The sequence below is a fragment of the Camelus ferus genome, chromosome 14 (assembly GCF_009834535.1).
Source record: "Camelus ferus isolate YT-003-E chromosome 14, BCGSAC_Cfer_1.0, whole genome shotgun sequence".
In the NCBI taxonomy this organism is placed as follows: Eukaryota; Metazoa; Chordata; class Mammalia; order Artiodactyla; family Camelidae; genus Camelus; species Camelus ferus.
Genome location: NC_045709.1, coordinates 9,546,788 through 9,569,320, shown reverse-complemented (window position 1 = coordinate 9,569,320; position 22,533 = coordinate 9,546,788). Strand labels below are relative to the sequence as shown.

Here is a 22,533-nt window from a genome sequence, read left to right as displayed (position 1 = left end):
TCGGCAGCCACCTAGCGCCACCGCCACTCTCCGCAGCGCCGGGGGCTGGACTCGGACGGCCGATCGGCTGGCCCAAGGCCAAGAGAGCGCAGGCTCGCGGCGGGCCCGCGGGCGGATTCGCCCGGAGCAGGCGGGGCGCCGGCATCACGTGAGGCGGCCCTGACACGTGACCCGGCGGCCTGCCCCCGGCGCCCCCTCCAGCTCCGCCCCTTCCCCGGCCACTAGCTGGTGATTCTCCGGCTCGCGCCGCTTCCGAGGTTCCCGCGGAGCTCCTGGTGGCCGGGCCTGGATGGACGGCGCGCGGCCGCGGCTGGGCTCCCAGGTAGCCAAGGTTGGGGGGCGGTGCGGGCAGGAGCTCGTGGAGGCCCCTTCTGCCCCTGCCTTCTCCTTGCTCCCCCTTTCCCCGCGGGGCCGTCGCCGCGCCCCGTTACTCCTGCGCCCTCCCTCCCTCGTGCCCTCCTGTCCCGGCCCCGGGATCCCCTGGCCTCCCCCACCGGCTCCCGGCCCGCAGGGCGCTGCGTCCGGGCGGGTGATGGGGCGGTCAGTCCCGCACCGTTAGCGCCTCCGCGAGCGTTTCTTCCGAGGAAGAGGTGGAGGGACAGGGTGGGAATAGGCTCGGGAAAGTTTTCCCTGCTCCCTCTCTTTTTTGAGCTGCAGGGACGCGATTTTGCTCGTTGTTAAAGCCTCACCGCTCTCGGCGCTGTTCGGCTGGGAGGAGACCGCCCCTCTTGTTCTCCCTCGGCCCTCCCTAAGATCCTAGCATCTCCTCCTTCGCCTCCAAAGGGTAGTGGGGTCACAAACCATACTCTACGCCGTTTGCCTTTCTTCCACAGCAGAGTCCACAAAGGGATTTCGCTTAGTAGGGAGTTCTATCCAGAGTGCAGTGAACGGAGTGAAAAGATATTTCTCTTGTTCTATCTCGGGTAGGCTATCTGCTCTGTTTTATTTAAGATGACCATCTAGGCACTCTGTTCTCTCGAGAGCGGCTTTTTGTTTGTATTTGTTTGCATGTGAGACACTCCGAAGTCTACTGCAGAACTCTTTGCACCTGGGGACTGCAATTTTAAAAAGCAATATTATAAGGCTTTTAAAAAAAAACCCAGTTTTATAGTCTTGTTCGTCTTTGGCCTGTTCTTTGTGGGGGAGAATTATAGCTCTTGGGGGCAAAAACTGAGTTTCTGAAACGTGTGCATTGTGGGCTAGTAACAAAACATCAAGGTATAAAATGCTGAAAGGAATGAAAAGTGATTTAACCCTGACAACCCAGACAGTTTATGGTATGCTTTGAATTTTAGAAACTTCATTTGAAATGAGCCTGGGTGAATTTCACCTCTCTGAACTGCTTTCAAGGTTGAATATACAACTGTATATGTAGATTCTATTAATATAGCAGTTAATCTGTGGAATGGATATCTTTTACCATTGTGCAAAAACTCGTCTATTAATACTTCTAGACAGGTCATTTTAGACACAAAAGCACAAGGTAAAATTTATATCATCTAAAGATGAGAAGTTAGTATTTTGGATAATAAGTCCTTTTTACTATACAAATTTATTGGGTTGATGTGTTCAGATGGTGAGTTTTCAGATTGTAACATATTGTGGTATCCAAATCCGGTTCATTCCTGAGCCTAGGAGAGCCAGTAGCAAAAGTTTGAGTTTTGAAGAACAAATCTTCAGCCAAAATTTTCTTTGGTTCTTGAGTTTAGATAGAGTTTGGATAGCAAGAGTTCAGATAGCTGGGGCTCTCTCTATTTTTTAGTATGAGATACACTTCAGAAAAAATGAGATCATTCTCCTGCATACATAATGAATTGTAAGGTGTGAGATGACTTCAGAAAATGATGAATCCCAGCCGGGGAATACTATACTCAGACCATTCCTGAAGAATGGTCTCTGTTCTCCCCACAAGCCCAGAAAAGAAAATGCCATGGCTTTTCTGAGCTTAGTATTGCACAGGGCAAAAAGAATACATTTGCCCAGGTATTCTTTCTGATGCCTAAGAAGAAATTCTGGTTTTGGAAATTGACATAGTCTGTTTCTTCTCTAGGGCTTCAGTCCTGAATTCAAGTGGTATCACGGAAACATCAGTAATACTGTTTACAGCTGTGGTAGAGTGTTTCCAAAGATGACTGTCAGCAGTTGCTCCCATCCCTCTATTTGATTGCTGCTCCTTCCATCAAGGTGTGGGGTCTCTTTCTGCTCCATGTGACTTTCTTTGACCAATAGAATATGGTGGAAGTACTCTGTGCCTGTTCTGTGCAGAGTCCTGAAGAGGCCTGGCAGCTTTAGCATTCACCCTGTAGGAAGCCAATCAGCATAAAGAGAGGCTTGAGCTAGACCAGGTGGAGAAAGAGAGCCCACCTAGAGTGGCCCAGGTTTGTGAGCAGGGCCTGTTTCGGCCCTAATCAAGCTCCCCGTGCCTGTGAGCTCATGAGTAAACCCAGCTGAGTCCAGTCAAAACTTACTGAGAGCAATAACAAATTGCTACCTTTTTAATCCACCACGTTTTGGGATGGTATGTTACTCAGCAAAAAAGAACTGAAACAACAACTTAGCACCTCTTGCCATAAAACCCCTGGTACAAATCTAATTCACATTTAAGTCAGTCCCAAGATGTGATCCCTGAGCGTAAAATTGTGGTCAGCGTATACAGTAGTGTAACTGAGCAGGACCCCGTGGGACCTTCGAGGATCAGGCCCTCCCCCATATCCTCTGCTGCAGCTCCTCTCTGAAGCACCCAGATAATAGTATCTTGTATATTTCCTGAGATTTTCCAGATGCTTAAAATCACCACCAAAGGGAAGAAATTAACTACTTGGTGATGGAGAACAAGTGGCCCCCAGACCTTCTGGCGCCTAGGGGTTGATAGTGTAGATCACCCTGTTACCACAGCACCAACCAATCAGAGAAGTGAGCACAGCTGATCTCATACCCTCTGCCCCCGCCCCCCCCCCCCCTTACCTGGCCTTTAAATACGCTTTGCTGAAACCCTTCGGGTAGTTTGGGCTTTTCTTGGGCATGAGCCACCTCTTCCTCCTTGCTCAGCCCTGCAAGAAACCTTTCTCTGCTCCAAACTTCGATATTTCAGTTTGGCCTCAGGGTGTGGCATTGCCTTTGGTAACAGTAGCATGCTTTAAAGATACTTAATTAAATCTTCATATTACATAGGGATGTACTTATTGAATTAGTTAAACTGAAGACTGTCTGTATCTTGTGCTCTCCTAGGTTACTGATTAAGTCAAAAATCACTTTCTTTTGTGTGATTGGTTATTATTTGTATATATGATTGTTATTATCAGTGTTAACACTTGGTGATATGATTATCTGACATGTTTTAAAGAAACTGCCCATTATTGAGATGACAGATGTGTGGTGTTCCTTGCAGTTTGTCATTTGATGAATTTAGCCCTGTGATTGTAGTTATCAGTCCTGACAGTACAGATGTAAGATCTGCAGCAGTAAACACATGTCTGAGAGGTGCTTTGCTTTCAAGGGTCGAGGAGAGTGAATCTTAATGCAAATGGTCATTTCTAGTGTATATGTTACAGGATTTTAAACAAAACAGGTGATGGATTTTTCAGGGACATTCCTCATTGCCTTCAAATGAGAAAATCCTGTGAGCAACTTTCCATTCCAACTCTGGTTAGATCGGTTTTAAAAACACACACACAAAAAACCTCTTTCCTGGAGAAGAAAATCTCAGGCAATCAGATGGGGTATCTATGTAGACTTACGGTCTCCAGCTTCCACTGGGCTCTGTCTTATCATCTTTCTTGGTTTCCCTGGTCAGTGCTCTTTCGCATCCTCCCTGGCGACTGCCTCAGATTTTCCTACCCTTGTTTTATGGCTTTACCCCACTTTCTGTTGCTACCTCTCCTCTTACTCTCAACAGAAAGCCGTCCCTCTTCCTTCATAGGGAGAATAGGTGACCTCAGAAGAGAATGCCCTCAAATGCAAATCAAACCCACAGTGAGACAGCACTTCGCACCCACTAGGATGGCTATAATGAAAAAGATAATAATCAGGAGAGGATATGGAGAAATTGGAACCCTCTTAAACTGCTGGTGGAAATGAAAAAGGCACACTCATTTAGCAGGCTCTCATTAGCAGAGACAGAGAAGGAGAAAGAAATTGCTGCAAACTCTGGTTCCCTGGTCTTTAAACTTCCTTTCTCCAGATCCATCCTTTCCTTCCTCTCTTGTGATAGAAGATTCTGCCCTTTCTACAGCTTGTCGACACCTCTCCTTCAGATCTCGTTCCCTGTTCTCAGAAACCTCATTTAGTTCTGACCTGCTCATCTTTCTCTCGGCTGGCTCCTTCGCATTAACACTTAAACCTTTTCAAGTCTCTAACATGTTTAAAATAAAAAGATCACCCAAAATATGTCCTTCAGCTCCAGCCCATTTTATAATCACTCTCCTTTCTCCTTTACAGTCAAAATTTCTTGAACAAGTTCTTTATATTCATTGTTTTCTTTTCGTCACCTTTCATACTCTCTTTGACCTGTCGCAGCCGGGGCTTGTCCATCCATGACCTCCCTGAAACTCTTGTAAAGTTCACCAATAATTTTTGTTAAATCCAGTGGGCATTTCTCAGCCCTTACCTTGCTTAGCCTCTCAGGAGCTTTTGACACTGACACCACCTCCTCTGTGTGACGCCCCAGTCCCAAGGCTTCTGAGACACTGCGTTCTCCTTGCTGGTTGTCTCCCGACCCTGCGTGGTCCTTCCCTGTCTTTGAGGCGTTCTCCTTGTCCCTTTGCAGTTGGAGTTCCTCTGAGTTCTGTCCAAGATCCCCTTCTCTTAGTCCGCACACTTTTTCCTGAGTGAGCTCCTGCCAGATTTCCAAATCTCCAAGTGAGATTGCCTTCTTGATCTTCAGATTTTATAAATCTATCTGTTGGACATAGCCACTTTGATATCCCACAGGTAGCTAGATGTAAAATGTCCAGAGTAGAATTCCTCATCTCGCCCTGAAACTTGCTGTGTTCTGTGCCATCGTGAGTGGCATTATAGTTCCCCCGGTTGCCTAAGCTCAGCATCTGAGTGTCATCTCTGGGCTCTGCCTCTCCCTTATCCAGCTCCCTCCTCCCATTCAGTCAGTTACAGAATGCTTTTGAGTCTGTCTCTGGCTGTTTTCTCCACTTCCGTTCCCCTGGCATAGGCTTCCATTCTTTCTGGCTCTGAGTCCGTCCTGTCCTCCTCCATCACCCTCATCTCTTCTCTGCATTCAGCCAAAGTACCTTTCACAGACATACAGCGGATCACACCACTTCCCTGCTTAAGATCCTTTCGTGGTTACTTGTTGCTCTTAGGATGAAGTCTAAGCTTTTTGGCTACAGCCATGCTAAAGTTCTTTCAGTTTCTCCACCAGGCTTTTTTTACCTGGCATATGTGTTCCCTGTTTCTGCTGTCTGCCTTCTCTTCAGGTATTTGCCGCTTCCCAGTTCTGGTGTTTCCACAGCTTCCAAACCTCCCGGTCAGAGCACGGCCACACTGGCCAGCATCTGTTTATGTGCTGGACCCTTCCGGCTCCCTAGAAGTTCTGCTGGGGGCTGGGGAAGGGTGGTGCTGGCTTCTTGTTTACCTAGAGGACATTCAGCAAACATTTACTGTGAATACGGTGTGGGGGTGTGGGGCTGCCTGTCCGTTGCTGGGAATTTAGTTTGGCTTTAGGCCATCACAGGGTACAGTTGATACTTTTCATGCAGCAGAGAGTAGAAGATGAGATCACTTTAGAGATATCCTGGCAGGAAAGGTTCATGATACCGCAAACAGATTTGAACTTGGGCCCCTCTGGTCCAGCCTTGGACTCATTAGAAAAATAAAATGAAGTATTATTGTGTTCTATCCATTTCTTTAACTGTTGACCCATTTATTTTTATGTGGTCTGTTTTGCAAAGTCTGTATGTTTGGTGCAACAAAGAACAAAACCGTAGAAGAAAATTATTTGTAATCATGGGGATTTCTTTTCTAGTTTCCTTTTGAAAATAAAAGTGTCTCATGAAAGCAACAGCTTCACAACCTCGGTTTTTTTTTTTTTTTTTTTTTTTGCTGTTAATGTTATTGCCAGGTTGTTGTGCTAACCTGAGCACATGGCTTCGGTAGAATTGTTTCTTCACGTACAGTGAGCTGTCAGATTCCAGGTGTCCTAGAATTGCCTAAAGCTTTCGGCCTCTTGGATGATGGAGCTAAAGAATTGCTTCCCGATCACTATGGCAAATTGTGTTTCAAGTCAAGTGACTTGGTGGTGGTTGGGAAGTGACAGTTGTCTTCTTAAATGAGTGATGAATTGGAGCAAAGCTGCTGAGGCAAAGGGCAGTCACAGTGTTAGGAAATTCTAAGACAGCAGTCACGCTGTTTTTAGACGACTGTAGGAGGATTAACTCGTCACCTTTACAGCTGCAACTTTGAGGGATGGCATAACTCCTCTGGAGAATGCCTAGAGTCCCTTGTCTTTGTGAAATTTGTCAGGTATTCAGGACTTTCTTTCCTTCCCTACCTATCATTCTGTCAGTGTGGTAATGTTGCAGAAGAGAGAGGTGGTGATGCTGTTCTAGCAGCTGGGGCAGTAACAGTGTCAGTGTCTCAGCAAACCTCTGAAACATTGCTTCTTTGCAGTACTTATACCAGAGAAGAGATGAAAGTTTTAAAGTGCATTTTTATTTAAACATTTGTAAGGCTGATTCTCTTAGAGGCTTGCTTGGGCCTGGGAAATACGCCTGGTGTCTAAATCAGAGTCGTAGCATCTGCTCAGTCTCAGAAAGCTCACCAGAATAAGTATGGAAGAAATTGATGTAACTTGTGGCTCTTTTGTAACTTGAGGGTTTTTGAATTGCTTTTGCTGTAGTGTAGATATGTGACATTAAGTTGTAAATTGCACCTTCAAAAGTCCACCCCATGCCCTACAACTCTTCTGTTTGAAAGTTTTCCTAGAATTGAGATATAGTGTACTCAAAAATAGGGAAAGGTGGCCACACCCTTAAATCTTTTGTGTTCAAATGGGAACTTCCACTGGTGAAAAAGGAAGAAGGCTATGGAAAAAACTCTTGTTCCTGCAGGAAATCTGGATGATCTTCACTGAGGAAGTGCTTACATTTTGTCATGTGCTAGGATACTGAGAATTTGACTTCTGGGATTTCATATGTCAGTTTTCTGGGCGATTCAATTTTTATATAGTTTAGCTGTTGTGCACATAATTTTTTTCCACTTACACATTAACACTTATCCCGTGGACTATATATTTGCATGTCGTATCTCATTGCTTAGTTACTCCACTTACGTTGGCATTCTAGGTTTCCACTTACTAGGATTGACTTTGTCCTTAAGCTCCTGAGAGGCAGGGACCGTGGTTATATTGCTTTATGGTTTCCCCCAGCATTATTGGTGTGTGGGGTCATTGTCAGACAAATTAACATATTTTGTCATTTTGTTCACATTAGCATGTGGAAGTGCTTTTTTTTGTAAGGCATCTTAGACTTTATCAATAGCTTATTAACTATGAACAAATTCCTATTATGAGGTGACTTAGCGATAAGCTGATAACTAAAGTCATCATCCAGTTTATGAAAATAGAGAAATCTTCATTAGGGATCTTCAGTTTATATGTAAGTGCTTTAATTTAATATTTTGCAATGAAAACAATCATGTTTCATATTTGACATTCCTGTTTCAAATAGTCTGAACCTGGCTTATGGCTTGTATGTTGAAGAACGTATAGGGCATTTTTAAATGGATTGTTCCAGCATTCAGAGTCCTTCCTGTTTCCTGTGAGGTTATCAGCTTCCACCATAAAGAATGATACAAATTCACTCCATGCCCCAAGGATGACACCAGAAGAGTCAGAATCATGGGGCTAACCAGTTCTGCAGGATTGCTTGCTCTGTTTTGACCTCTTTTTCTTAGCCAGCTTTTAGGTCAGCAGAAGACGAGTCAGTCAGGAGGTGTAAAGTCCTGTCGGTGACATCAGCCTCCTTTGTGCTGAACATACCTGGTTAGAGCTGGGGGGATGAGGTCTGTGTGAAAGCCACATGCTGGCTTACAAAGCAGCCCTAAACTTTTAGTACTGTGTAGTATTGAGACCATTCTTTCATCAAAAACAAAGTTTTCCTATACTATTTTCTTCATTTCCTGTTTTTTTTAACTTTCTAAACAGAATTCAAATATATTTTTGTTAGATCAGTAAAGCAAAGCCCTCCCCCCACCTTCCCTTAATACTGGGTTCTCCGGGGAAGGGACAATAAATGTGCTGTTAGAGGGATCGAGACTGGTTGCTACGTTGCTCCTTCAGTCTTCTAGTTCTAAATGTAGATTTCTAAAATTGGAAGGTCTGTGTGTGCCCTCCTGAGTGAATTTGCTTCCAGAGTGTAAAATGAAATAACCTTTCTTCACTGTGCCACCCCCAGCGCTGAGGGACAGTGTCAGTCGCTGGGAAGAGCCAGCCAAGGGGATGGCTGTAGCTCTGTAGAGCTGATGGACACAGCAAGTCTGTGGGAACGTAGGCTGTATTTTCAGGTGCCAAAGAAAATCCAGGTGTGTTGGCATGTTGTCCTCAGAGGGCAGTAAACTCTTTTCCAGGCTCTGCTTGCTTTCCACTTTTCTGTTCTTCTATCCTTGCTTTATCTCCATCAGCAAAAGAAGAAAAAATCACTGATTCACCTCTTAATGAGTGATAATTCAGTCTGAACATATCAGTGCTATTTATGAGAAAGTAGTTCCTAAATAAAATAGTAGATAAAAATAATGTTGCAAAATTCACTATCTTATTGAACTTCACAAGCAACTATTTAATATATCTGAAATGCTAATTACAACTCATTTTTATGATTATCAGTCAAGCCCTGGAAGGACCTGTTCATCACAGCAGTTAGTTTGGTCTAGTTTGAATTGCTGTATGTACTGGCAAGTTCTAAGATTATGTCTGTTCTAGAATTGTTCCATTCCGAATTTCCCTAATCTGAACTTGCCTTCCCAGGACAGAATTAATGAATTATGATTGTACTTTTCCAAAATTATTTTTTTAGGTCTGAAACCCTTCTACATTTAATTTTAAAAAATATATCTTAGTCCATAGCCCAAGGGTGCACCTTGTGCCACAAACTTGTGAGCTCCCTGAGGACAAAGGTCGCATTTGGTCTCCAGGGCCTACCTCCCAGTGGTTTTTGGAAGAATGAAGGAACCAGTAACATTCTCAAAGTTTAGCCAGGTTAACTGAGACAGGCATATTGTGGAATACATTTCTTTTAGAGGTAATTTTTACATTTGGAGCATTTTAAAAACAGATGCTGGTGTACATTTATGAGACAAGATGAAGTCAGAAGGACGTAGTGTTGGAGAAATTCAGTCATTAAAGGGCCAGGACTGAGGTTCTCTGTAAGAGGAATCTGAGGGGAGGGGGTTGAATCCTCCTGACTGTGCCATTTACTGCTCTGTGACTTGGGAGGTCATTTCACGTTTGAGCCTCATCGTCACCTGGTAAGAGTGGATGGTGGTCTCTTCCTTGGGAGAGTGTTATGAAGGTTAAATTAAATAATGTGTGTGAAGCTGCCTGGCACAGTATCTCCAACAAAGCAGGTTCTTGATGGTTGTTATTTGTTAGTTTCTAACCTCCTGCTCTTTGTTTGCTTCCCTGGATTGTGTTGCTAGGAGTAAGTTATTTGCTTCGCCAACATTACTGCCTTTTTTGCTCTCATGAATTCACAAATCCCCCTTAGCTTCTTCATTACATCTTGAACATACAGTTGTAGATCTTTATAGAACAGCTTTTTGGGAAACCCAGGCTCAGGAAAGTTAGTGGCACATCCCACTGATTGATTAAAAGTAAACCTGGGGGTAAAACCCAGGCCTCAGGACTCCCAGTCCTTTCTAATATGCCAAGGCTGTTGCTTTTTTGAGAAGTGTGGACATGGAAGATTAAGACCTGATTTCTGTGTTGACTCCCAGGTTACAAGTGTTGGGAGAAATAGCTCGTAAAATAAAGCTTCAAGTAATTTAGCAATGAGTAAACTCAGTTCATATAATAAGCCATCATTAGGCAAGTTAGCTTGATTTTTCAGCAGATTACCATACCCTTAGGGCAGAGTTACCTATAAACTGGTTAATGACTTCAGGGTAATTTTACTGCTCTTAGGAAATTGTATGGCTTTGAATGATAATATCCCTTTGTGTTGTAATTTTAAAGGTGGTGAATCATATTTTTATTAATTATTTCCCCCTATTTAAAATGTAATTGTATATTATATAAAATATTAAATTTTGAAGAGTGATACGGTTCATATTCTAGGAAAATAAGACTTCTGGAGTTTTGTGACATTTACCTGCTTATATTTACACTGTTTCACTTTTTGTGGTTTTTTTCCTACTGTTATGTAAGAGGCACAAGGCAGACCATTTGGGAGGCATCTTTTTTTTGTTTTTAAACTTCTAAAAGCATTTAAGACAATCTTCTTATGATACAAAGAACACTCACAAATCAAGAGCAAAGTGAAGAAAGACAGTTCAGTAGGAAAGATAGGGGCTTTATGTAAAAGGGTGACACCTGGGCTCTTAATCACATGAGACTGAGAGGGGAAGGGTGCAGACGCTGGCTCCAGGTGTTGGAGGAAAATGGGGCGTGAGATGATGGTCACGTCCTAGGTCTTGGGCGAGTCCCTGGGATGGGACATGCCCCAACAAGTAAGGGTCCTTTGGGCAGGAAGGAATTCAAGAGCGAGCTGTAGCGAGTGAAGGTAGATTTATTCAAGGAGACACATACTCCATAGACAGAGTGCAGGCTGTCTCAGTGGTCAGGAGAGAGCGACCACCAGGTGTTTGTAGGGTTGTTAGTTTTTATGGGCGTGGTAACTTCATATGCTAACAAATGGAAAGATTATTCTAAGTACTTGGGGAAGGGGCTGGGATTCCCAAGAATTGGGCTATCACCCACTTTTTGACATTTTATGGTCAGTGTCGGAACTGTCATGGCACCTGTGGGAGTGCTGTTCAGCACGCTGATGCACTACAGTGAGCACTGATACACTACAGTGAGCGTGTGATGAAGCTCAGGGTCTGCTGGGAGTTGAATCTTCCCCTCCCTTGGTGCTAACTGCTGTGTTTTAATGGTTGCGCGCTGCCTTCCCACCTTGGCATGGCTTCACGTCCTGAGTCTGCCACTTACTAATTTGAGCAGACTCGTAAAATCTCTGCCTCCATTTCCTTGTCTGTAAAGTGAGGATTAAATGAAGTAATAAATGTAAAATACTTGTAACAGTGCTTGGCACATAGTGCTCAAGACGTGTTAGTTGTTATTGTCGCCATGATTGTGATTTTTAAAAAAAATGCCCAACCTCACTCACTGTAAGAGAAATTCAAGTTTAAGCACAACGGAGACACGGTGATAATACACACTGTGCAGCAGGGTGTGGGTGAAAGGTGCTGCCGTACACGGCTTTTCTGTATGCCGGTGCTGCTTCAGTAGAGGACAGTGTGAAATCCCTGTGAAAGGTAAGACAGCCGTTAGACTTTGACCCTGCAGGAATTTATCTTAGAAACTTATGTGTACTCAAAGACATGTGTAAACAGTAATGTATGCAGCCAGTAATTTCAGTATTCCTGTTAGCAACAGACTGGAAGTGACTTAAATGTCTCAGTAGAAAGAGGTAAATTGTTGAATCCATTGGTGGAATGCTCTATAGACTCATTGAAAAGAACGAAGTAGGCCTTACACGAGCTGGTACAGAATGGTTCCAAGGATGCCCTGCTAGGGAGGGAAACGCGCTCGCCCACACTCACGCATAATGTTGGGTAGGTCTGCGCTGTCCCTGGAGGGAATTAGAAGCAGCAGCTGGGAGTGGTTGCCTTTGAGGAGAGGGTCAGGAAGGATGGCAGGGAGACTTTCCTATCCCCTTTTGTACTATTTGAAACAAAAAATTTTTAACGTGTTTATGTATTCGTTTTTAGCCTTTGCCAAATCCTTTACCAGTTCCCACCAACACACACACACAGACACACACACACACACTCATGCGCACTTTTCAGAACATTTAAATGTTATTCCAGGAGTCTGGCTGTACAGTGATAGGGACCAGCCTATCCTGATGGTGTTTAATGCCCATTTTTTTTTTTAAGTGAAAGCAAGTTTATTTAGAGCGATACACATTCCATAGACAATGAGGTCCAGTTTCAGAAGAGAGGTGACCCCTTTAATGCTTATTGAATACGCGCTGTGACCCTTGGGGCATAGCAGGCACCTGGTCATTGTCATACAAGTTGGAGCTGTTGGGAGAAATCTCCCTGGTGACCGACACTGCATCCTTGACTGTAAGCCCAAACCCCGAGGCTGTCTCTGTAGGTGCTGTCAGAGGTGCTGGAGCCCGAAGCACCTTGGCTTGCTTGGCTATTTTTAGAGGTCTGAGAGGAGGGTAAGTAGGTAGGAACTTCAAGAGTTCTGAACCTCATTAGGAAATCCTGGTTATATTTGTCAACTATTTGGCTCTGTTTCAGTTTGCAGAGGTGAGAGCCAGAATGGAAACTCACTTAGCACGATAGATTTTACGCTTTGTACAGCCCCCTGGAATTTCAAGAAGTACTTTTTGACCCTGGGAGAATTGGAGCCATGATCAGGACTCTTTGTGTAAAACTCCTTAAATAGGTTAGATTTGGGATTTTAGGGAAATTTATGCACATCTCTACTTTCTGTAGGGTACTCATTAAGCTAATTGCTATTTGCATGACGGGTATAGTCATCGGTTCTGACACCAAGATGCCGGTGAACTGTCTTACCCTTTGTTCATATAACTTTCCTTAGTGTGAAATGAAATGTGGGCTGTATATGTGTAGAACATGTGGTCATATAAATTAGGACCAGAATATAATACTTTGCTTTATGGTTTCATCCAGTAAATCTTAGGCTACTGCTTCTCAGTATTTTTGCCACTCTGGGCTCTGAGGGATGTCCCATTTCTATCATTAAACAGTGGCTCAGTGTGGCAGTGCTTTTCTGCGAGGGATGGGGTCTTTCAGGGCATCCTGGGGCAGCAGTGGGAGAGTGGGGAGGTAGATGTGATGATTCCGACTTCCATAACACACACACTCTCTCTCCTAATCCAGAATCAATTACCTTAGACCAAAGAATGTTATAACCTTTATCTCAATACCCCGGAGGGAAAAATACCTGATGAGACCTTGGTTTCATCTAATTAGCATGTTTTCTCTCCATTATCTGCTGTCGGGTTGCAGATAAATATGTGTGTGACAGGTAAGCACTGACTTGTGGGCAAGACAGACAGCTGGTTCCTCCTGTTACAGGAAAAGGCCCAGGTTTGAAGGTGGAGGAAGGACTGGACACATTGCTGGGGAACGTGAGCGACCCATTTCACCAAAAGTAGGTGGTGTATTCTGGAATTGGCTTTTGTTTCCTTTTATTAACATCTTTCTAAGTTAGTTTAGTGGTGATTTAATGTTTTTTTTTGGAATCCTTTTTGTTTGTTACAGCAAAGATGTCGGCTTATTTGTAGGAATTACTTGAAGCCCGAGTCATGGTGGATGTAGGCAAGTGGCCAATCTTCACTCTGCTCTCGCCTCAAGAAATTGCATCTATTCGGAAGGCTTGTGTCTTTGGCACCTCAGCCAACGAGGCACTGTATGTTACTGACAACGATGAGGTAAGAATCTCTCAAAACCCAGAGTTTAATTTGGGGGCTTGTTTTGGGGTTGAGCCTTAAAGCGTGCAGTTTGAAGACTGAGAAAAGGTGGGACATAAAGGGAACCTGAAATCCAAGAAGTCAGTGTCTTGGATAGAGTTTGTCCTTTTTTCCCATTTCTTGGTTTACTGCCCCTCGTCCCTGCTACTCTGAGTGTCATTGTGTAGCCAAATATTCTAAACCGTTAAGTTGTGTCAGCAGAGGTTGAATTTTTCTTCACAGCCACGTCGCTCTCTTCCTTCCTACTGAGCTATCAAACTGAGATTAAGTGTGTAGGACTTTCCGAGTGGAGAAGGGAGCCTTTGTGTGACTTCAGGCCGAGTGACTCAGACAGAGCTGTTTGTTTCCCAGGTCTTTGTGTTTGGACTGAACTACAGTAACTGTCTAGGAACTGGAGATAACCAGAGTACACTGGTACCCAAAAAGCTGGAAGCCCTGTGTGGAAAGAAGATTAAAAGCCTTAGTTATGGGAGTGGACCGCATGTTCTTCTCAGCACTGAAGGTACGGTGGGAGCAAATCCAGCTTCTCAGTTTGGGGGTAATTGAGCAGTGAATTGTAAGCCAAGGCGTGGCAGGGCTGTGTCAGACAGTGAATTTCGAATTATTTGTTCCTCAATTTTTGAGGGGAAGTACATAAAGCACACAAAAGTTAAACACTTCAGGCTCCCTCTGGAGCAGGCATAGGATGACTTGCAAACTTCTGAGGTTTTAGACGACGTATGTAAAGTTGTGGAAGACGAGCTAAGCGAACAAAGTGGTCCTTCAGCCTAATTTCTCAGTGTGTTTGTCGTAGCAAGGCAACGTCCAGGTTTTGCTTGGTATATTTTTATAAACACAGGTGATACTGGTTTTCCTTTCTTTGTGTAGTTTCTGAATCTTGAATTCAAGAAGTCTCAGCTCACACCCTGGTGTTCCTGTGGGTGCCACATGGAGAGGACGTGGGGTGGATTCTCCTTTTCCTCTGCCTCCTCACCATCACTGAGGGTCCTCTGCGTTCTTCCTCGGGGATGTATGTGCACTGCAGGCACCCAGAACTCTCTGAAAATCTGCTCTGTGAGGCCCAGCTTCTTCCCTGTATGTTGCAGGCGCATTAGTTCTTGCTCCGTCTCTAGCTCTTTGTTGGGTAAACTGCGTGTGGGAGAGCTGGCTTCGCTGCCTTTCTGTCTCTAGTCTGGGGAATCACAGCTTCCTTGGATGTGACTGTGGGTCTTAGTATTGAGCTTTGTAGTTGCCTATAACTTGCATCTGAATCCTCTCCAAGGTCTCTGCATCTTTCTCAAGCTGTGAGATCCAGATCTGAGCGTGATTGTTGAGTAAGAGCGTAACTGGTATGGAGCATAATGAGGTGATTATCTGGCTTCCGCCTTGTATAACCATGCCTCCTGGCATCACACAGGCTCTTCCAGGCAGTTGCTGCTTTGCTGACTGGTTCAGCTTGTCACCCATCATGACCTAATGATTTAATGTTTTCATAACACGTGTTAATTTTAACTAGGCACTGATTTCTGACTATAAAATACTGAAGCAGTTTTTTTTAGAGCAAACATACTAAAACATATACATTCAAATTCTTGGTTTTCTTCCAAGTGGTGACCTTGGGAAACTTTAACTCTTCTTTTGGAGTTATTTTCAGAGTCTAAATTATACAGTTTTAACCATCTTGAGTGTTACAATTAAGATGTAAATAAACATAAAACATACAAATATAAAATAAGTGGTTTTCTTGTGGGCGTAGTCTTTTTGTTTTTAATTCCATTTTAATAGAATACATTTTACACAACATACATTAAACATGCTGTACACCATGTATCATGTATGCATGATACATATATGTGTGTGTTACACATTAGAACAGATAGTCACGATTTAAAAAAATTTAACGCTTTAAGCCATCAAATAGTTTATGGCTTTTAGTAAAAAAGACAGAAGGGCTCTGCCTCACCCCTCTTCACTCTTAGAAATTGCTCTTCAGAAGGAACGACTTTTTAACTCCTTCAGATGTTTCTTCTGGTATTTAATCTCGTATTTTTATGCCTGTGTTGCTATTTCTGAATTTTCAGTTTTAGATATTATCATTTGACTTTTGTAATGGAGATAGAATTCAGCTCCCTTTCTCTTACCTTCCCTCCCCTTACCCCATCACTGTTAGTGATATCACCACCATTTTGGTTAAATCAGTGTTCAGTGTTCACATTACTAGGACTCTGTAAGGATTATTTATAGCTGAGCCATCTCCTTTCTTGTACCGCTGTTTATTTTCTGAGCTTTTCTAGGCATCCATCATTAACGTGTGCCCACGCTCTTCCATAGCACAGTATTGCTTCTCAGCGTCTCTGAGCACACCGGGTCATCTCCGGAGGCCTCTGTGCCCCTGCTCCAGCCTGGACTGGTCACTCTAGGCTCCCGCACAGCTGTCGGCTAGAACTTCATTTCACCTGCATCCTGGAAGTCCTTTCACCTTTGTCCTTTCTGGATCCCCTATTTTTTGTGTCCTGTGTCTTTCTCCTTGGATTATACCCTCACTTGGGCAAAATACATTCTTTAGTAGCTTCCCAAGGAAGGGGATGTGAGAGAAATCTTTGAGACCCTGTCTTAAAAATGCCTTTATTTTACCCATGCAATTGACCAATGGTTTGGCTGAACAAAAAAACAAAACAAAAAAACCCCCAGTATTTAATGTTCCAGTCCTTTGATAGTATTTTGAGCATTTGCATCTACTACCTGGTATTCAAAACTCGGTCCAGAGTAAGGGTCTCTTCCTGTTAGGATCCATTTATAGTCCCCAGGGCTACTGGCATTGGTCCAATGTCCTCACCAGTCAGCTCTGTGCAGGGCCTTCTCCTGGGGAATTTTCCCGGTAGCCATCTGCAGTCCCTGTCTCTCTTGTTGACAGAACCATTCTTGTTGGCGTTCTGTGCCTCTCAGGGCACAAGAGGTATATATCTAGGTTTGCCTCATCTCTGGATTACTGCAGCGCCCCCGTGTCCTCTTGTTTCATGGACCCAGGGGCCACCTCAAGGGAGAGCACCAAATGGTCCACTTGGTGGCTCCAGTCACCTTCCGAACCTAGAAGGGGGTTCTTGTCATGGCATCGACACGTCCACCAGTTGTCCCTTTAACAGTCCGGTTTCCATTGCCCATCTACCCAACCACATGGCTGGGCCACTGGCTGCAGCCCATGCATCAGTGAAGACCCAAACCTGGGGACTTTTACCATTGCTCAATTCTCCCATCACCGCTAGGGAGACAGCCTGCAGTTCACTGAGCTGATTTATCCTTGCCTCCTTCAGTCAGTCTTGCCATCCGCTGGTCTTAATGCGGCTACTTTCCAAACAGGATATTATCCATTTGTCTTGGAACTGCCGTCTGTAAAGCAGGCAGCACTCGGTTGCTCAGTTAGAGCTGCTCACAGGGCACGTCCACGGGGCAGTCGGTTCCAGCATTTCCTCAGGCGGCTCTAAAGTCGGTCGTGGAGGAGAGGCTGCCTGCTTACACTAGGGCAGGCGCCTGCATTCCCCGGCAGCCTGCTCCCGTGTGAACCGTTTCCGTTTTATTATGGAACTCTGCTGGGCACTGCCTTCCTTAGTGGAGTGCTGCCCCGACATCACCCAGGACACTGTGGGTATGTCAGCTCTCATGATTATTTTATGTCCTTCTCAATGCCCAGTAGCAGGCTGCTAATTGTCTCTCAGGTGGTGTGTACTGAGAGGCAGCATCTGGGAATTTTCTGGTCTGAAATCCCAGTCATCACTGCTGGGAGGTGCTCATGGGTTTGCCATAAGCTCTTGCTGCAAAGTGCAGGTAGAAGACACCCCCAAAATCGTATCTTTGTGGGTCATAAAGCCGCAAAGGCATTGGCAGAGCCTCTCCCTTCTAATTTGGACTCGGTCTGCTCTTGTTCATGTCCCCACACAGTATAGCTTTCTTTTGGCTAATGATGTAGATGGGAGCTAGCATTGTTCCCAGATGTGGACTTTGCATCCTCCAAACACCAGATAAACCAGCCAAATGCTGGGCTGCTGCCGCTTTGGACCTAGGGGTGGGTTGCAGCAGCAGTTTAGTTTTAGTCTCCTGTGGAATATCCTGTGTGGCTTCAGCAGATTATTCCTGAGAATTTTTCTGTTTGGGCAGGCCCTGGGACCTTAACGGGATTTATCAACCAGCCCTGGTTGGTTGTGTGTGTTGTCATTGCATTCAGATTAGTCCTATCTTAATTATCACAACATTGTAAACTGACTCTACTTCAATTTAAAAAACCCAAAAAACAAATTAGTTGTGTCTTGCTCTTCAGTTTCTGATACCATCATAATGTCATCAAGACCTGCATCAAGTCCGAATCCCTTCGGACCACATTATGATAGTCAGCCAGTGAGTTCAGATAACCCTGTGGTGGCAGAGTAAGAGTGAACTGGGATCCTTCCCACGTGAAGGCAGACTGCTGCTGACTCTTCTCTGAGATGGAGACGGAGAAGAAAGCAGATGTGAGGTCAGCCCCTGAGTTCCGCCTCCGTCAGCCTGCAGAGTCTTCTGTGTGCTTGACATCGTGCGGAGAACTGCTCAGGCCGTGGGTGGCACAACTTTATTTAAGCCTCCGTAGTCTACGGTTAATCCCCACGAGCCATCCGCCTTTCTCCCTGGCCACATGCAGCTGTCGTATAGCGAATTCGTGGGCACCAGCACTCCAGCTTCTAGCACACCATTAACTAAAGCAGTGAGCTCTTCTCACCCCCCAGGTGTCCCGTACTGCTCTACAGTGACCACCTGTGTGGGTGCAGGCGGGTCTCCTGGTTCCAGTCTAGCGAGCCCAGTTAAAACCGGCGTGAGGGCAGATTTACTTGCCTTCTGTTTTATAATATTAGTTTGGGGAAGCAATGTCCAGTCAGACGTAATATCCAGCTCAATAATACATTCAGGTAAAAGAGATGTGACCACCTCACACAAAATCTGTTCCAAAATCCCAGTTTTCATCCAGACTTTCATTTGAATCCCATCAGCTGTTGCCTGTCCACTGCGTCCTCCTGTTCTGACCTTAGCTGTTAAGACTTCACCAACAGGTTGTGGAATCACAGTGCATTGGGCTCCTGTATCAAGGAGTCCCAGGAAAGTTTCTTCTCCCTCCTGCTGGCTGTCCTACCCACACTGTGCTTTTGCCCTTGGGTGCCTGGCTGGGGGTGGGGCCAGAAGACCCTGGCTTTCAGGTTAATCTTTATCTTGATTAATCTTCCTTCCAGGGGATTCCTGGTTGGGGATTCTCATCTTAATCCTTGCCTTCTGGCTTTTTAAGCACCTCTAAGCTGGGATAAAGTGGACTTGTTTGGAGTCCTTTAATGTTAGAGACCAACATGGGGTCCCATTGGTTGACCAATTTCTGGCAGTGCTGTAGCCACACCTTGATTTCAGCTTCATCACCCATCCCTCATCAATGTCTGCTTTGCTCATCCCATTTTTCAACAGTCATCTGAAGGCTTTCGCTCTACTGGTTTGAGTTCCTTCACTCTCCCCTCTGTTTCTCCCCATTTTCATAATTAACATTCTTGGTATCGGTAAGACCCATACAGGAAAGCTGAGATAGCAGATCTGATGATGCTTCTCATACTGTTCGATTTTGTAGCAGTCACAACAGGGGCACTCTCAGTCTCAGCACTTACCAGTTGGCATATTCAATGGATGAACATCCCAGTCATCGTAAAGCTAATCCCACGTCTCTTGCATACAGAGCCTCCCAGCTGCTTCGTTGAGGGCGTTCCATTTGACATTTGTAGGGGACTTGCAAAATACCTTTTCTCAGGATAAGCACACTCTACAGTGGCTTTTATCCAGTCCACCAGCTGGACTGTTACCTGGGGAATAACCTCCTGTGTAGTGTGGATCATGTACAGCCATCTGTGCTTGTTCAAAAGAGCTGTGGCTCCTGCATCCACCCACATGTGCTGTTCCACCCTGCAGCCTTCAAAACCAAAAACACCGACCTTAAATCAGTTACTGTCACAATCCATTCAGTGCAGGTTCCTCAGGAAGCTGATGATACCGGTCCTCCACATGAGCCAGTTCCTTCACACTGTGTCCCTGGTTTTAGTCGTTTCTTGGTCTTGCCCTTCCTCTATATTAACTACCTTCCTGGTGTACAGAGGTCTTAGAGGTACTTTCTGTTGCCCCTGCATAATTTTTCCCGTTCTAGGCAGCTTTGAGGCAAACGACTGAAGCTCAGGTTGACCCAAATCTGAGCTTGGTTCAGCATCAAGGCCTGACCCGGCACTTTTTTATTTTCATTTTGGCTTACAGATAAAATAACCAAGGAATTGTATGTTTAGCATGCCTCTTAGTACTTTGTTTTTCCTTATGTATCCAGTGAACCAGCCCCTTGGGAGTCGGGTCTGCTCCAATTTCTAAATTCCATTGGTAGCTTTTACCTTTAGAAACTGATCACAGTATAGCTGCAGTTTCCTACCACGGTGACTGGTCACCATCCAGGGATCAATGTTTCCTCATTTCCTGCCCTTTTATCCTTTCTCTTCAAAAGCCACATGTGTCCATGAGCCAGGGCTGTTTTTGCAAATCCCATTTCTGACTCCAACTAAACAGAGTTCCTGGACACAGTTGTGTTGTGTGTGTGTGCGTGCGTGCACATGCTTCCCGACACCAGCAAGCAGTCTTTGGATGCCAGTCTTTGGGTGTCCAAGAATTTAACCCAATTCTGACATAGTCTATCTGGAGATAGAATCAGGTTCCACAGGTAAAGGACTCAGTCCCACAAGACCACCTACCTCAGATGCTGGTGGCCAGCCCAGGTTGTTACCTGTGCTTCTGCTCAACCTGCTGCAAAAAAAAAAACAAAACAAAAAAACCCCCCTCTCTTCAGGTTTGATTAGTTTACTGGAATGACTCACAGAACTCAGGAACATCTGTTTACCCACCAGATTACTGATTATTATAGAAGGCGACTAAAGGATATGAATCAACAGCCCGAATAAAGGAGCTTCTATCCTGTTGGAGCTTGGGGCCTGGCACAGTGGGTTGTGTAAAGCATTCGGCCTCCCCAACGTGGAAGCTGTCTGAAAAGGGGCCAAAAATCTGTCCTTTGGAATTTTTATGGAGGCTTCCTTACATAGTCAGAATTAAGTCATTGGCTAATGGCAGTTGATTCAACCTCCATGCCTCCTCCCTTTTCCGGAAACTGGGGAGTGGGAAGAAAAGTTCCAATCCTCTAATCATGTGGTTGATTCTCCTGGCAGCAGCCCTACTGTCTTTAGGTGCTTCCAAAAGTCACCTCATTCACATAACAAAAGATACTTTTTAGCTTTCTCAGCACCTAGGTTTTGGGAGCTGTGAGCCAAGAGCTATGGATGAAGACCTGATATATGCAAGAAATATATTTTCATCAGCTGAATGACCAAATAGAGATTTCTTACAAATCACAATATTGCAAAAAGAAATGAAGGTTGGGGAATGAGTTGTGTAATGTCTGGAGAAGGAAGTACAGGGGTTACTGTTTCTTCCTTGAGCTGATTCTTTGTGTGTGGCCATCCTGTATAGATGGAGTTGTTTATGCCTGGGGCCACAATGGATATAGCCAGCTTGGGAATGGGACGACCAACCAAGGCATTGCTCCCATCCAAGTCTGCACCAACCTCTTGATCAAGCAAGTGGTTGAAGTAGCTTGTGGCTCTCATCATTCAATGGCTCTGGCAGCTGATGGAGAGGTAAGTGTCCTGCCTTTAGTCTTTATTTTTAAACTGTGGTGAAATACACATAATATAAAATTTACCTTCTTAACCATTTTTAAGTGTACAATTTAGTGACATTAAGTACATTTACATTGTTGCGTAACTGTCACCACCATCCATCCACAGTACTTTTCATCTTGCAAAAGCGAAACTCTGCACCCATTAAACATGAACTCTCCACTTTGTCTCCCCACCAGCCCCTGGCAACCACCATTCTACTTTCTGTCTCTAGCTACCACTCCAGGTACCTTGTGTGAAAGGAATCATACAGTTTTTATCCATTGTGACCGCCTTATTTCACTTGGCATAATGTTCTCAAGGTTCACCTGTATGGTAGCATGTGTCAGAATTTCATTTCTTAATAAGGCTGAATAATATTTCATTGTTTATCTATTTATCAATTGATGGATTTGGGGGTGGTTTTCACCTTTTGGCTCTTATGAAAGTGCCTTTATTTATTTATTTATTTAGGGGGCTAATTAGGTCTATTTATTTTAGAGGAGGTACTAGGGACTGAACCCTGGATCTCATGCATGCTGAGCATGCTTTCTACCACTTGAGCTATTCCCTCCCCAAAAGTGCCTTGCTTTATTTTTACTTTATTTTATTTTTTTGAGTGGGGGAGGTAATTAGGTCTTTTTATTTTAGAGGAGGTACTAGGCATTGAACCCAGGATCTCATGCATGCTGAGCTCACATGCCCTCTACCACTTGAGCTATTCCCTCCCCAAAAGTGCCTTGCTTTAAAAAATAATGAAATAATGACCACATTTGTACTCCAGTATGGTGTTGTTAACTGAAATAAATGCACTGCCTTAAAGTTGAGAGTTATGTTTTATTTGGTGGACATTTCTGAGGACTCAAACCCCTTCGAGCCTGGGATGACACTCTCTTAGATCGCTCTGAGGGACTGCTCTGAAGAGGTACGGGAAGAGCTAGGATGTATAGAGTTTTACAACAAAGACCAGGTAGTTGGAACATTAAAAGATTACTTGTTAACTGAAGAAAACGAGACAGATCAAGTTAAAGAATTTAGCGCTTTTCTATGTATGGGAGGCAGCAAACCTTTGGGCTCATTGAATTCATTCCTTTGACAAGCATCTAGCTGTCCTGTCCTTTCTTGTTCTGAGT

At 44.4% G+C, this 22,533-nt stretch overlaps 1 protein-coding gene across 3 annotated transcripts in view; it reads left to right on the top strand.

Annotated features, from left to right (window-relative positions):
• The first annotated feature begins 181 nt into the window (after positions 1 to 181).
• The window catches only part of RCBTB1 (RCC1 and BTB domain containing protein 1), a 51,262-nt gene continuing 28,910 nt past the window's right edge, over positions 182 to 22,533 (top strand). For 2 of the 3 annotated variants that reach the window (XM_032496175.1, XM_032496174.1), the window contains exons 1-5: positions 182 to 322; positions 13,285 to 13,360; positions 13,471 to 13,640; positions 14,031 to 14,181; positions 21,213 to 21,379. In XM_032496175.1, the coding sequence (XP_032352066.1) occupies positions 13,515 to 13,640; positions 14,031 to 14,181; positions 21,213 to 21,379 (444 nt within the window). In that variant the 5' untranslated portion in view covers positions 182 to 322; positions 13,285 to 13,360; positions 13,471 to 13,514. The remainder of the gene's footprint in view (positions 323 to 13,284; positions 13,361 to 13,470; positions 13,641 to 14,030; positions 14,182 to 21,212; positions 21,380 to 22,533) is intronic. The other variant, XM_032496176.1, reaches the window with a different exon arrangement.